Below are 15,777 nucleotides of genomic sequence, written 5' to 3'. Positions count from 1 at the left end.
GATTAAGTAAAAGAGACTAACTCCAATACCTGACAATATTTTAACATATTATCGATTTAATACTCCATATGAACTGAACAAATTTCAATTAAATCTTAGTACTTAATTATCATCATTTATTAATTGAGGTTAGATGTGCTAAAGTTAAAAAAATAAGAATCATTCCTGTGAATTGGGCTATGTATGGCCAACTTACGTAGTGACAAAAACGAAGAGGAAACTTTGTCGAAAACAAAATCCTATTCAGAAGCGGTGTGTACAAGAATGCTGAATACTTTAAATCAGGGGATAGTATACATATTGATGTTTGCCCAATATACAGTGCCTCTTGTGCCTGGCATGCCGATAGAATGTGTACTGGGAATACTGTCAAAACACCTCCTGTAACTGAAGCTGCACTTACCAGGGGTCACGCATGATGTCCAGAGGGGGCAGAGGAAATACACAATTAGGGGACAGGAAAGTGGGTATTCTTCTAACAGTTTGTTTGCGGGTAGAATGTTGTCTTGTCATCTATCAAGTTTGGTTACCTTGGGATTTTGTAGTGTAAGTATCTTGACAACTAAAACGCGTTGATGGAGGATTTATAGGCTACACGTCACTAGCTGACACATTGGGGAAGGCTGATGTTGGTTCTTCTTTTGTCATTCCGTCATTAAAATTGCTCTCAGCTATCAGCATACATTCACTTATTGAGTACTGAAGTTTGACACCTGTAAAGATGTAGGTTAGAATAGGTCTTCAGCAACCCATGCTTGCAGCACAATGGGATTGAGTGGTCAATCTCGCTGACTTTTTTTAGTCATGTTATGATTTCCAGATTGCTCATGATGTCAATCACTAGATTTTCTGGTCCAGACTTGATTGTTTACAGACCACCGTCATATAGCTGGAATATTGGTAAGCATGGCGTTAAACAACAAACAAACAAAACTTTAGTTTGTCTACAGATAAAGCCGTGTTATATCATTTCCCTGGTTTCAGATTTCTTTGGCAATATGCCAAGAGGCAATAGGCAAAAGAAAAAAGAAAAGAAAACATTATAAGGGCAAATCATTTTTTTCTTCTTGTTTTATGGTGTCACCAAACCAATTTTTTCCTTGATTTTGAAATATTATTACATGAAAAATGACAATTTCAAATTTTGCTTATGCAGACCTCCCTTACACATTCATTGATTTCTTAATCAAGGGGAGGCGGTCGGGTAGCCTAGTGGTTAAAGCGTTCGCTTGTCACGCCGAAGACCCGGGTTCAATTCCCGACATGGGTACAATGTGTGAAGCCCATTTCTGGTGTCCCCTGCCGTGATATTGCTGGAATATTGCTAATAGCGGCGTAAAACAATACTCACTCACGTACTTAATCAAGGGAATCAACTCTTATGCAATAGTCACTTGTCATCAGTAGAAGTGTAAATAAAGTTCATGGGACGACTACTGCGTCCCCACCATCAAAACCCGTCTTGCTGAGGACTGTTGTATATATACATGTGTGTATTGCTGCACGTAGTCGAGGCATGGTTGTGGGGTTTGGGACGTTTTTATTGCTGTTTCTCACATGGCTTTTCACAATGTCGACAAAGTATTTTAGCACAATGGTCACAAAACAGAACAGCTGTCTACTTAAGAAAATAGTTGGAATGAAACTTACTGACAGTTGGCCCGTTGTCATAATGCCATGGCCAGGTGCCCTGGCTGGTCTGATTTACGACTTGAAGATTATGAGAAGATTCTGTTGCATATCAAGGCGTTATTTAAATTACAGGTTCTTCATGCCTATCTGAGTACATGTCATAGTGTATAACTTATGTTTTAATATCCATACAGACCCTTGGGGTGTTTTAAGAGGTTGCTACTGTTTTAATGCTGAGGTATTGTCTCGGAGTCACGCATAAGGCTTTGTTGGCATTGGGGTACTTGTAACAGTTGTAACAGCCTAGCCTTGTGGTTAATGTGTTTGCTCGTCACGCCGAAGACCCGTGTTCGATTCCCGACATGGGTACAATGTGTGAAGCCCCAGTGTCCCCCGCTGTGATATTGCTGGAATATTGCTAAAAGCAGCGTAAAACAATACTCACTCAGTCACTCCACCAGGATATTGCCTCCATTTTGCAAACTACAGTCATTATATTCACTCACTCATTCATACATACGACCTGTGAAGATCCGGGGTAGAATATGTCTTCAGCAACCCATACTTGTCGCAAGAGAGACTAACAGGCTTGCTGACTTGGTTGATGCATGTCATCGTATCCCAAATTATAACTGGAATATTGCTGAGAGTGGCATTGAACAACAAGCACTCACTCTCACTTTCTCATGTGTTGGTTTTACCATGTAGGTGCGACACGCCTTTCTGTGTGCTCTACGTGTGGTGTGTGACCTGTGTCGGAGTCCATTAATGTGTATTGTGTGTCCTCTATGTGTGCTGTGTGAGTGTCCACTAATGTGTGTAGTGTGTCATCTATGTGTGCTTTGTGAGAATCCACTAATGTGTGTAGCGTGTCATCTACGTGTGTTGTGTGAGATTCAACTAATGTGTGTAGTGTGTCATCTAAGTGTGTTCCCCTGCACGTTCTCACTGCATGTGATGTTTGCCCACAGCCTCTTTGGTTCGTCTCCCACCTCCAGCAACGCCTCGTCCTCCGCCACGCATCAATGGCCGTTTAAATCAGTAGAGGAGTAAGTCCCATTACACTCATGCCAGCAAATGTGAACGATGTGCTACTAGATTCAGCAGCAGAGCTTTTGTTGTGGTGTATGTTCAATATTTCCTGAATTAGCAGAAGGGGTCTCCAGTCGCCATGCTTGCAAGGCATCAAAACGTGGACTAGGTGACCACAATGGCTGACTTTGGCTTCAACTTGGAGGGGTAACCACTTTAGCAGATACAGTCTCAGATGGAACCCTACGGTCTGTGTGTCACATACTCTTATTGAAGGGTCCCTGTGATGGGAACGAATAGCACCCAAACATCCCATGTTGTTATAGTCGACTGAAGAGGATTGGGTGGTCACGCTCGGTGACACATTTTATATTTGAAGATATCTGAATTTAACTATTATGATATTTGATATTTATGTAACAAATTCAGTCACAAATATTTTGAAACAAAAGCTCTGTGTTTGTGCACAAAGATTTGTTCATGTCACTTTCGTGAATTGATCTGAAATCCATAACAGTAAAGTCTTTGCAACACACATATAATCTGTGCGCGTGCGTGCATGCTGATGCTAAAATTTCGCCAAGTTTAATATTTGGTGCAATATTATATAAAATCTGATTAGATAGGCAAATAAAGCTATTCACTGGTCTCGAGGGGGGGCATGGGTTCATGTACCCTCTATGGTAGTCCATGTTGCCCCAGCCCGAAGAGTGTTGTCTTTAAACATGCTGATCTTGCTGTACGCTGCGTTTCTAATTTGGGTTGACCGAACTGCATGACATTTGGAGTGATATCTCCTGTTTGTGCCCCTGCCTCGGCAGGGTGGAGGGGGCACAGTTACGTCTACTAACAGGAGACTTTCTGCCATTGCAGGGCTATCAATGAGGGAGATGAGATTGATTCCGTCGGGTCCGGTCCGGATGTTGGACACTCCAAGTAAGTGATGCCCAGTTTCTCATCCCCTCAGATATATACTGCTCAAAAGAAGTCAATGAACGCCTGATATTTTTCCATATGACTTAGTTAATCTGTCATACTACTCAAAAGAAGTTAAGGAACACTTGATTTTTGTTCCTATGACTATGATGAATCTGTCATGCTACTGAAGTTAATGAACATGGCATGACAGATTAACTGTGGTCCTGAAAACATCAGATATTCTTTAATTTCGTTTGAGTAGTATATATATTGCCACACTGTTTTGAGTTTATGGTTAACAGATGTTTGCTAAATAGTAAGCTGGAGATGATTAGAATAAATATACGTTTTTGTAGCTCAATGCTTTATATTTTATTTGGCATGACTTGTTTTGGTTGGACGATTTTGTAGAAGGAAATGCTGATACTGTTTATATTACAGGATGTTTAGTATTTTTACTACAGCTTTTTTCATACAATATTCATTTCATCATTTATTATTTAAAAAGTTCATAGTTTATATTTCTCTCGTGAATGATTTCCGTTGTTGTAGTTTTTATTTTTCTGATATGAGGTCAGGCAAAGAGAGATAAATTTATTGTATTTTAGGTTTCTGGGTCTGTCAGCATCATGTCTGTTTGTGGGTTTTACCAAAGTAGTAAACGTCTGAACGTTTAATTTATTGGTGTATTGAGGTATTTAATATTAACTTCTTGTCTGTGATTTCCAGCATTCAGGACACAATATCGGAATCTATGGAGTCCCTCGAAGCTACCACTGGTGAGTTGCAGTAGAAAACAGGAATTTTGATATGTATTTACTACCTATATGACATTATGAAGTTTCAATGTTGTCAAGGGAGATAACTCTAGATGTTTTAATTAATGCAGATCCTGTTGTGATGATTTACTATGAGGGTTTCAGTTTTGTAGGGTCTGCTGACTTCACACATTTCACACTGTTTCACTTGATATAAAGAGTCTTTTCTTTATGTTGATTTTCAGATTTTTCTGTAACATAGAAATAAAGACACCAAAATCTTTTGACTTTCTGTTAATTGCAGAAACTTTGACAGGCAATGTCAGATTCAACTTTTGGAATTTCAGGGCATTTTCCAAGAACTACATGAGACTTACATGGAATAAAATGTGGAGTCTTTTTCTTTCGAATTGGAATTTCCCCCAAATATAAAATGGTGCTGATTTGTTCTCTTACAGTGAGAACAGAGGTGTCAATATTTGACGACAACCCGGAGCTGATGTTAGAGATTGATGAACCAGAAGCATGGAGTCTCACTGTAGACAGGAAGGTAGGAAAATGGCTGATACTCTCAGCAGATGATCAATTCCCAAGTTACCTTGGTTGTCGGTTTCACCAAAGTGGTGAGACCTGCATCACTCCCGGCTGTCCTCCCACATCAAGCTGACATGATGTGCTATAACCGAAATACTGTTCACAGTGGCGTTAAACCCAACTCACTCACTGATCAGATTATCGTCAGTCAGAGAGTCCCACCCACTTGATAGTGATGTAAGAATCTACATCGAAACACAGCTATATATACCGTATTCGATGTAATAAGCGCCCTGGGCGCTCTCAAAATTAGAAATAGGGGGCTCTTATTAGAATATTATTTTGGTGAAAAAAAAACAGAGTTGAAAGATAAATTACGTGGTTTCTGCTGACAGCCTGAAATTTTTATAAACGACAGATATATTTTTCCAGAATTTAATTCCCCATAATTAATGGTGCATATAACACACGAGTGCGTATTAGACACGAATAAATAAGTCTTGTGTACATTGATCAATTGGAAGGGGTGCTAATTGGGATTGTTCACTAGCCAATATATTAGCAAATATCGCCGTGGGCGCTTATTAGAGTGGGGCGCTTATTACGTCGAATACGGTATGCAATAGACCAGAAGTTGATATCCATAAAGTTATAATGTTTTCTTATTTACTCACTAACTTCTAGAATGCCAATTGAACAGTTATTTCGTCATCAAGATGCCGTTGTCTTGTTGTTACCAAGAAGAGTGCACTGCTAATTGTATTACTTTATTTTCATCATATCTTGAAGCATGCTGCGGAAGTGTTGACCAGAGTCACTGAGTCAAGTGCAGATGTATTCAATAATATTTCTAATACACCGGGGGGCGGTCGGGTAGCCTAGTGGTTAAGGCGTTAGCTCGTCACGCCGAAGACCCGGGTTCGTTTCCCGACATCGGTACAATGTGTGAAGCCCATTTCTGGTGTCCCCCGCCATGATATTGCGAGAATATTGCTAAAAGCGGCGTAAAACCATACTCAATTCAATTCAATCTAATACACTTGAACAAATATCTTCAGTTTTATGATTGGTGATGTTGTGTTTCAGACACTGAAGAAGATGAACACGAAGGATATTAAACGCCAGGACACGATCTGGGGTGAGTTTAGGAGATCTTGAGAATCACAAGGCTCTGGGAGCCAAGGTGCTGTCATTCTCTGTGCAGAGTTGTGTCTCTTAGGCGTGCCAGGATCCTATGATCATGGTCAGTTTCCATATTCACCTTGATTATTATTCTTGCTTTGTCGGCTCCAGACTGATGCTTGTGGTTTCATCAGTGTGGGGGCCACGTGAAGATCCAGGCAGAGAGTAAGTCTTCAGCAACCTGTGCTTGCCGTAAGAGGCGACTAACCGGATCGGGTGGTCAGGCTTGCCGACTTGGTTGATGCATGTCATCGTATCCCAATTGCATGGACCGATGTTCATGATGTCAATCACTGGATTGTCTACTCAAGACTTAATTGTTTACAGACTGCTGTCAAATAGCTGGGATATTGCCAAGTGTGGCATTAAACAACAAACAAACAAACAAACCAGTGTGGTAAATGTCTGTGAACTGCATCACCTTTTTCCTGCTGCGAATAATGTGAAATATGTATGATGTGTTATTATTCATCAAAGTATTAATGAATCAGAATATCCATTTGCTTGACTCAATAACAATCTTGAGGAAATGGATGTGTATCGATGTGTGTATTGAGTTGTTTTGAATGATCTGATAACCGACTTACTGCCCCGGCCCAGGCCGAGACTGAGACATGCAACTCCACTGTTCAATATTGCATGAAGTTGCTGACAGACCATCTTTCATGAAACACACAGAATTGATGTAGTGGATGTGCTCCATGTGCTGTGAGGTGAATCTCATGGTCATGTGTGTGTTTCATTTCAGAACTGATACAGACAGAGAAGGAATACTGCAAGACTCTTACCATTATGCAGAAGGTATGTAAAGGTTCAAGTTTAAATCGGAGACCAACTGGCAAACTTAGTACATATCATTCAAAAGCTCCATGTGATCTGCTTTCTCAGTTTTATTTTGTGTGTCTGTCTAGCCATTGATGCATGGAGATAACATCACAGATATCACACATGGAACTCAGTACAACATCTTAACTATGAATCTGTCCCTGATTTCTTATACTGTCTTTGTGCTCCTTAAAATATCTCTCAGTTTTCTTCCTCCCAACATTTTTATGCCACACAGGATGTCTGATTTAAATTATCTCAATACTGCTGACACCTCACTGACTCCTCCCCTGACTCACTCTGCTGCAGATGTTCAGTCAGGGCCTCCTGCAAGACCTCAACATGCCTGCCGAGCAGGTCGAGCGACTCTTCCCACAGATGGACGAACTCATCGAGATCCACACTACATTCCTGGCTCAGCTTCTCCGACTCCAGCAAGTGAAACATGACCGCAGCATCGACGATGTTGGACGGACTCTGCTTGACCAGGTAGGACAACCACCACACTGTATATCATTACATCTTCAGTTTGACACACCCCTCAAATCGAATAGCACCCAAACATCCCATGTTGTTATAGTCGACTGAAGAGGATTGGGTGGTCACGCTCAGTGACACATTTTATATTTGAAGATATCTGAATTTAACTATTATGATATTTGATATTTATGTAACAAATTCAGTCACAAATATTTTGAAACAAAAGCTCTGTGTTTGTGCACAAATATTTGTTCGTGTCACTTTCGTGAATTGATCTGAAATCCATAACAGTAAAGTCTTTGCAACACACATATAATCTGTGCGCGTGCGTGCATGCTGATGCTAAAATTTCGCCAAGTTTAATATTTGGTGCAATATTATATAAAATCTGATTAGATAGGCAAATAAAGCTATTCACTGTATATCATTACATCTTCAGTTTGACACACCCCTCAAATCTTGTGTACAGAAGAGGCATGGGTAGTTGTGGCAGAATCTCTGTGCAACATTCCATCTCTTGGACTTGCCAGAATCCTGAGATAATTTCAGATTCACTATGATATGCTTGTCCTACAACATAATGGGCTTTTCTGCTAAACGTTAACACACTGTTATAACTGAAATACTGTTCAAAGGGCATTCAACCAAACTCAATCACTCATTATCTTACAATGAGATTGCAATAACGGACTGGTGTACTGGAAATGTATGGTCAAGGGGAGACAATCCAGTCACCACAGTGTTTGAAGCAGTTGTAAAATCTACAAAACTGCCTGTCTTGTGATTGCATTGTCACTGAATAATGTGCTGTTAGGAATCAAATTCAATTGCTGTTGCTGCTTTTATTCATTTGTGAAAATGAGTTGCTTCTGTTTCAGTTTGATGGTGAAAATGTCGTACAGATGAAGGCAGTCTATGGTGCATTCTGCAGCAAACACAAAGAGGCAGTGCAACTGTATAAAGACCTATGTAAAACTGACCGGAAAGTGCAAATATTCTTTAAAGTAAGTCAATTCAAAATCATTCATGGATTTGATATTTTTTCTATATTTCTTCACATTTATTTAAATTTACTTGCTGTTATAAGATTTTTCCCCTTAAATTATTTTGAATATGTTTGAGATATTAAATTTACTTTATGATCAAACAGATGTTTCAATTAAGCTTAGTTTCTACTTAAACAGAATTTTGACTGATGAATATGTGAGTAGTATGGAAGTGGCATGGGTGGTGATATTAACGTCTCCCTTTTTTTGTTTCAGTCATGTATTAACCACAGTGCTTGTAAGCGCCGAGATGTGCCAGATTTTATCCTGGGCGTCACTATACGTCTTTCAAAATACCCAATCCTTATTGAAGCAATATGTAAGAGTACTAAAGGTAAGATCATCTTGTCATGGTACATTTCTCATTGTCATGCCTGGAATAGATAGCTACTAAAAATAAACACACAATGTGTCTTATTTTTTTATACCTCAGAAACAAATTGTGTAATTATCTCAGTTGTGTTTTTATGTGGGGGATTTACAATGAATTGGAACACATGATAGAAGATCAACATCTCAACATATTTCAATTGCAGTGATGTTTTGGTGTAGATTTTAACACCATTATCACGCAAGGGATGTTATGGAAGCAAGCATGGTTATGAACATATATACAGTAAACTACGTTTATAACGAACACGCTTATAACAAAGTGACGGATATAACGAACTGTCTTGTCCATTGGCTGTATATATATATCTGTTGTATATATGCTGATAACGAAGTACGGTTATACCAAACTAAAACTACTGGTCCCTTTGAGTTCGTTAAAACTGTAGTTTAGTGTATATGTTATGCACATAGCGGTGTGATTACTATGGTGATAGAATATGCACAGAAACACCTTGGAAATTGTAACAGTAAGGTTAATTATATGCAGTCCTATCATTAATTATTAACTGTCATCTTTTGATAATTAGATGATATTTCAAAATTGAATATAACTGACAAGCTACTGAAACAATGTTTTTTTACTCCTTAGACAAGAAAGATCGTGACCTGTTAAGCAGAGCCCTTAACTGGAGTAAGGGAGTGTTGACCGATGTCAATGAGAGGGTTGCAAACTACGAAAAACTGGTTGAGATACAGAGTCGAATAGACTCACGAGCCACAACTGTGTTCAAAGGCAAGAAGTTCAAGGTAAGTCATACAAGGTGAAGGTCGCGAGGTGATGAGAACTGTAACGTTTGTAGTCACTGCAGAATGTGGCTATTGAGATGGATTGGCTTGGAAATGGTTTTGAGAAGTTTGAAGTGAGAAGTTTTTGGAGATTCTTTTGTAGTTGCATCGGGTAATAAATCACCCGGAACCTCACAAGAACAGAAAGTTCATGTGATTTGTCATCTCTTTTTGTCTAAAAATGGAAATTATTTCCCTTTTGTTTTCATATTATTTGTTAATCAATGTGCAGCTTCTCTTCTTCTCTTACATTGATCATCCATTTTAGCGCCAAGACATTACTCTGCGAGGTCGCAAGTTGGTGCACACGGGTTTGATTGGGTGGAAGAGTGCACGAGGTCGGATCGTGGATCTCCTGGCTATCGTCCTCACTGACCTCATCTTCTTTGTGCAGGAGAGCAACCAGAAATACACATTCTTTGTCCAGGATGGCAAGGTGAGATATTTGTGGAGCAGTTTAAATACAGTGCAGTTGCCATGGAAATGTGTAACTTATGATTAGGCAGGCAAGGCAATGGTGGATAGTGTGCCTGTAACACAACATTCATTAGGAGAATTGTCTTTTTGATGTCCTAATAATGACACTGTTCAGAGGACACAAGTTATTTACAGTTGTCTTCAGTAGGGAAAATTCCTTTTCCTTTTGTGAGTTTGAATCCCAGATTTGTTCTGATTATGATCATTTGTCCATACCTGTGCTTTTGGGTTACCCTCATCATGGGGAATCCGGGTTAGAATTGGTCCCCAATAAACCTCAGTCAGGTGGTCAGGCCCAGTGATTTGGTTGATGGCATTGGATGGAGTTTTGGTTGCAATATCAATCACTGGATTGTCAAGTCCAGACTCCATTCTCCAGGCAGCGGTCATATAGGTGGAATATTGTTGAGTATGGTGTTCAACAACAAACACACTGTGGGTCTCACTAGAGTGTTCAACCAGCCATTTCAGCTTTCTTCCTTCATACTATTCAAAGGGGCCAAACCCTCTCACTTACACATGTTTAGAAAACCCAGAAGCATTGTTGTCCAGAGTATTGCATGCTTGTTGTAAGACCTAATGATTGAGGATAGGGTGTTTAGATGTAACCAGACTGAGTGTGTCTCGTAGATGCTGCTGAAGCAGTCACCTGCTGGTTGGCCTGAGTTGAGTATCATCTGTGCTCATATTTGTGTTCCAGTCCTGTGTGATACCACTGTACAAACTGCTAGTGAGAGAGAAGCGAGACACGAGGGATAGTCACGGCATCTACCTCATCTCCCAATACAGCAAGTCCCCCGAGATGTACGAGCTCGTCTGCCGCTCGAAGGATGACAAAGAGGGATGGATCAAGGTCATCCAGATGGCCAATGAGAAGTGTCCACGGGAAGGTAGGCTTCCCCTGCAGTACAGTGCATTACACACAGGCTAGGAGTAACATGGGTCCTAAACATGGAGAACAGGGTGCCGTTGTACAAAACAACCTTGGCGCTACGATGATTGTAAGCCTATGTTAAAGTATGGGAGTTACGATCACCTTAGTGCTAAAATCACTTTGTTCAACGGCACTCAATGCATTATACACAGGCTAGGAGTTATATGAGTCTCAAGCTTGGAGAACAAGCGGAACTGTCATTTGACTAGTGATGTCACATTAAACATTTGGACCTCCTGATGTCTGTCCAGACTTATCAGTTGTAGATGTAGATGGCCAATTGCAGATGGCTGGATTATTTCCTCTTTTCTCACCTGTTCCACATCTCTTTGGGACAGCCATCCAGGCCATTTTGTATCATATCGTGGATTTATTACGTGAATCTCTTCCTTGAATCTCTTCCTTGACTTGATTGACAGGAAAGCCCTCTGTAACTGATCCTAATCACTGTGACTAACTGCTTATGGTATGGGATTGTTTGACATTGAGACTTATGGAAGTGGGTTCTGTTCCAGTGGAGGAGGAAGTACCATCGTCAGAAATGGAGGAAGAAAAACGGAAACTGGAGGAGAGAGCTGCCAAGGCAAAGCTGATCATTGGTCAGTTCCACATAAGTATTAGATTTATGGTGTTATTTTTTGCTAAGTCCTACTGTCAAAAGGAATTTAACCTTTTAATAGGTAAGTGCAAGTGTATATGAACAATAAGTTAAGAATCAACAATACTGTGTTATCCATCAAAGGCAAAAGTTATTGTGATATGGGTATTTTTCACTTACAAACCTTTATGTGAAGTTTTGGATTTGAACCAGGCATGGAGAACCTTGAAGAAATGAAACCAACCAAATGTCGCTGGTGTTGAATGCTTTTGCAATAAATAAGGAATATTCAGTAGAAATTGCTTGATGTATTCTCTGTAAAAGGCCACATATCCATTCCTATGTCATTGTCACACTATGCAATCTATGGAAGTTCAGAAAACCAACACTTTTGATCATTTCAAAGAGATTTCCCTTAGAGAAAATAACAGTTCCTGGCAGTGTCCACAGTCACACCATATGACGTGGCAACATTATCAACAGATCAACCACATCAGAGAATGTCCACATAGTAGCCACCCACCCATTAGACAACCCCTCACCAAGATATATGGTGTCCAATCACACATCTTTGACATGGCAAACCTGGCAACAGAGGGGTATCTGAGAGGACAGTCCGATGACATCCATGCATCTACTACAGCAGTGTGAGAAGCCTATGGGCAGAACATCACTGTCCACATCTCCAGTGGTGCAGACAGTGCTTGGACAGCATGACAGTGGTGCAGACAGTGCTTGGACAGCATGACAGTGGTGCAGACAGTGCTTGGACAGCATGACAGTGGTGCAGACAGTGCTTGGACAGCATGACAGTGGTGCAGACAGTGCTTGGACAGCATGACAGCGGTGCAGACAGTGCTTGGACAGCATGACAGCGGTGCAGACAGTGCTTGGACAGCATGACAGCGGTGCAGACAGTGCTTGGACAGCATGACAGTGGTGCAGACAGTGCTTGGACAGCATGACAGTGGTGCAGACAGTGCTTGGACAGCATGACAGTGGTGCAGACAGTGCTTGGACAGCATGACAGTGGAGAAAGGTTTCCTTTCTTTCTTCACTGATCCGCTTACAGAATGCATGTCTCCAGGCGTGACTTTGGAGATGGTGATGTTGTCATCTGGACTGAGATTACGGCTACAGGAAGGATTCAAATGAGAGTGATTTGAATGCAGCGAAATACCATGATGAGATTTTGCAAATAGACATTTTACTAGTTTTGCAACAGCACGGCCTGGAGTAAGCACAATAACGACAGACTACATGCAGGAGTTGTGCAGAAGTATTGGACTCAAAGCAGAATTAATGTGTTACCCTGGCCTGCAAGATCCCTGAGCTGTAAACAATCAAATATGTCTGGGATCAAATGGAATGACGTTTGTGACGTCTTCCAAATTCTCTAACAACGCTGCAGGATCATCCGGCTTACCCTTCATCAGATATGGAATACCATTTCCCAGGCGTTTCTTCAACGTTCAGTGGCCTCCAAAAGACAAAGGTGGCAGACATGGTGTGAATACTTTAGATGTACACACTGACACCTGACTGTGTGAACTTGCCTCTGAACCCCCTTGTGTGACATAACTCAGTTGCAGGTTGCACAAGCACTTGTTATATGGACTGTTGCTTGTTTCCGTACCGTTAATGGGATATATACCCATCCACAGAATTCCATTCTTATAGACCCGTGAAGATTCTGGGGTAGAACAGGTCTTCAGCAACCCATACTTGCCGTAAAAGGTGACTATGCTTGTCGTAAAAGGCGACTAACGGAATTGGGTGGTCAGGCTCGCTGACTTGGTTGAAGCATGTCATCGATCCCAATTGCGTGGATCGATGCTCATGATATTAATCACTGGACTGTCTGGTCCAGACTCGATTATTTACAGACCGCCGTCATATAGCTGGAATATTGCTGAGTGCGGCGTTAAACAACAAACCAACAAACCAACCATTCTTATAACTGATGTACTTTGTATTTTGTATGTTGCAGTAACTTTTGCCTTGAGTATAGTTAGTTTCTAGTTGTCATTTTCCACAACATCTACCCAATTTACCTTGTATGCTAATTGTTATTTTTTGCAAACAAGTAGATAGCTATAATGGTGCTATTGTCTGAACAATAGGATGATGTCACAACAAGTTTTTCCCACATCTGAGGTTTCACATTTTCAACCAATGAGAGACAGATTTATTGGATTATACACAGCCCTGTTTATGTGTACATGTAATACTGTAATTATTATGAACTGAAAAATAGTACTGATAAAAGTAGGTTTTCTCCTTGCCAATACAAGATTGCACGATTTTGTTTTGTTTGTTGTTTAACGCCGCACTTAGCAATATTCAAGCTATGTGAAGGCGGTCTGTAAATAATCAAGTCTAGACAATCCTGTGATTGACATCATGAGCATCAATTTATGCAATTGGCATACGATGACATGCATCAGCCAAGTCAGCGAGTCTGACCACCCGAATTCTTACGCCTCTTACGACAAGCATAGACACCTTTTACAGCAAGCATGGATTGCTGAAGACCTATTCTATCCCTTCTATCCTGGGTCTTCACGAGATTGTAGGAGAGGTCCATGGTCATTACTGTGTAGTGTGGGGAGAATATACTGTAACTGTATTACATTGTCTGTCCACAGATCAGCTACATATCAAGGACTCCGAAATCAAACACTGCTGTGACGAGAAGAACAAGCTGATGCTAGAGCTTCTTGACCTGTACAAGGCCAATGATGAACCAAACTCGGTAGGCGTTCATTTGGAATTGACTTATATTATTGCGTTTATAAGACAAGGTATAAACGTAAAATCAGTGTACATGATTTGTTTCAATCCCCAGGCAAAAACATATTGGAGTAAATGAGTCAATGACAATAAAGGACTGCTTCATTAAAAAACATACAAAATGGTAGACAATGATACACAATCGTTACATTGTTCAGTGGAACAGTGTTCAGTCAGACAATCAGGAAATGGTAGACTGCTCGTCAACATGGGCTATGTTTTTGTAAGTTTATGGGAACATAAACACAATAGAAGTTGCTTGGTTAGCCAATCAAATGCCACAGAAACAGTTGCAAGTTGTCAGTGAAGAAATCAGTTGTGCAACAGTTGACTTCTGTTTTCAACTTCTCTATTCTTGTTATACATTTCAGTAAAGCTGTTGGTATCTTTATCAAGCCTATTTCCCACATTTCTCCAATAGTAGACAGACTATCACTGGATTCCCCACATTTTGAAAAAAATGTTTTCTTGATAAAATAGATCTGGACTAAAGTCATGATAGAAGGTGATACTCATACTGAATTCCATTTCCAGCGTCCGAGCTCAATGCATGAGGATGCGTCTGGCAGTGAGTCCCTGGAAGTGCTGCAAGCTGCTATGCATGAAGGTGTGTGTGAGAACAGTCTCAACATTGCTTGTGTCTGGCCATATGAGGAACAACAAGACAACTGAATGTGCTTAAGTCATACCATGCCTGTCTCATTTCATCCTCAAATTGTGCTTCATGTACACGTGTTCATATCCTCACCTGATGAAGGAGTAAGCATATACTCCGAAACGTTGCGTTCCTCATAATAAAGAAGTTGACATCCATATATTCTCTTCCTTATAATGCAATTATTTTTCAATTTGAGAAGCCAGTTAACAGGATTTGAAACTGGCAATAGAACATTAACAGTATCTGTTATATCTGCACCAAGAGACATTGACAGAATATCATGGGTGCAGTGGATGACATGTTCTGTTGTATCTTGTGTGGACATCATTTTCTGTTGTATCTCACCTGCAGCTTCTCGATTGGCAACAATCCTGCAGGGAAGCGGAACCCACCTGAGTCGAAGTGTATCAAGCGTTGGAGAGCACGTCAGCAATTCCTTCGTTGCTATGCCGGTGCCAAAAAGAGCAGAGACATTTGCTGGTTTCGATAGCAGCCATGATGTCCCTAAAGGTAAAAGTACTGGTTATCTTTTGCAGTTGGCAGAAGTTACATAAAAACTCCTTACAGACAACATGTATGCGGTTACAACAATAACTGATAGGTTTCTGACTGTGACTAGAACCCTAGCACCTAGGTAGAGACATCAATATTTTACTTCAATTCACTCTGTAGAGTTACCTCCCTTAGTTGTGCAAGGATCTGCTGATTCTGTGTTTTAAGATCCAACGTGA

At 40.5% G+C, this 15,777-nt stretch overlaps 1 protein-coding gene across 9 annotated transcripts in view; it reads left to right on the top strand.

Moving 5' to 3' along the window:
* Positions 1–15,777, top strand: part of LOC124134123 (A-kinase anchor protein 13-like) — a 265,224-nt gene that overhangs the window by 234,044 nt on the left and 15,403 nt on the right. For 8 of the 9 annotated variants that reach the window (XM_046498796.2, XM_046498804.2, XM_046498801.2 and 5 more), the window contains 16 exons: positions 2,604–2,681; positions 3,538–3,600; positions 4,312–4,361; positions 4,799–4,890; positions 5,961–6,012; positions 6,805–6,857; positions 7,191–7,370; positions 8,240–8,365; positions 8,624–8,741; positions 9,390–9,547; positions 9,855–10,022; positions 10,764–10,953; positions 11,513–11,596; positions 14,244–14,350; positions 14,923–14,995; positions 15,398–15,556. In XM_046498796.2, the coding sequence (XP_046354752.2) occupies positions 2,604–2,681; positions 3,538–3,600; positions 4,312–4,361; positions 4,799–4,890; positions 5,961–6,012; positions 6,805–6,857; positions 7,191–7,370; positions 8,240–8,365; positions 8,624–8,741; positions 9,390–9,547; positions 9,855–10,022; positions 10,764–10,953; positions 11,513–11,596; positions 14,244–14,350; positions 14,923–14,995; positions 15,398–15,556 (1,751 nt within the window). The remainder of the gene's footprint in view (positions 1–2,603; positions 2,682–3,537; positions 3,601–4,311; positions 4,362–4,798; positions 4,891–5,960; positions 6,013–6,804; positions 6,858–7,190; positions 7,371–8,239; positions 8,366–8,623; positions 8,742–9,389; positions 9,548–9,854; positions 10,023–10,763; positions 10,954–11,512; positions 11,597–14,243; positions 14,351–14,922; positions 14,996–15,397; positions 15,557–15,777) is intronic. The other variant, XM_046498802.2, reaches the window with a different exon arrangement.

This window comes from Haliotis rufescens, unplaced genomic scaffold (assembly GCF_023055435.1).
Source record: "Haliotis rufescens isolate VD_foot unplaced genomic scaffold, xgHalRufe1.0.p SCAF_1, whole genome shotgun sequence".
In the NCBI taxonomy this organism is placed as follows: Eukaryota; Metazoa; Mollusca; class Gastropoda; order Lepetellida; family Haliotidae; genus Haliotis; species Haliotis rufescens.
The sequence above is the reverse complement of the archived record's forward strand: the minus strand, read 5'-3'. Positions and strand labels throughout refer to the sequence as shown.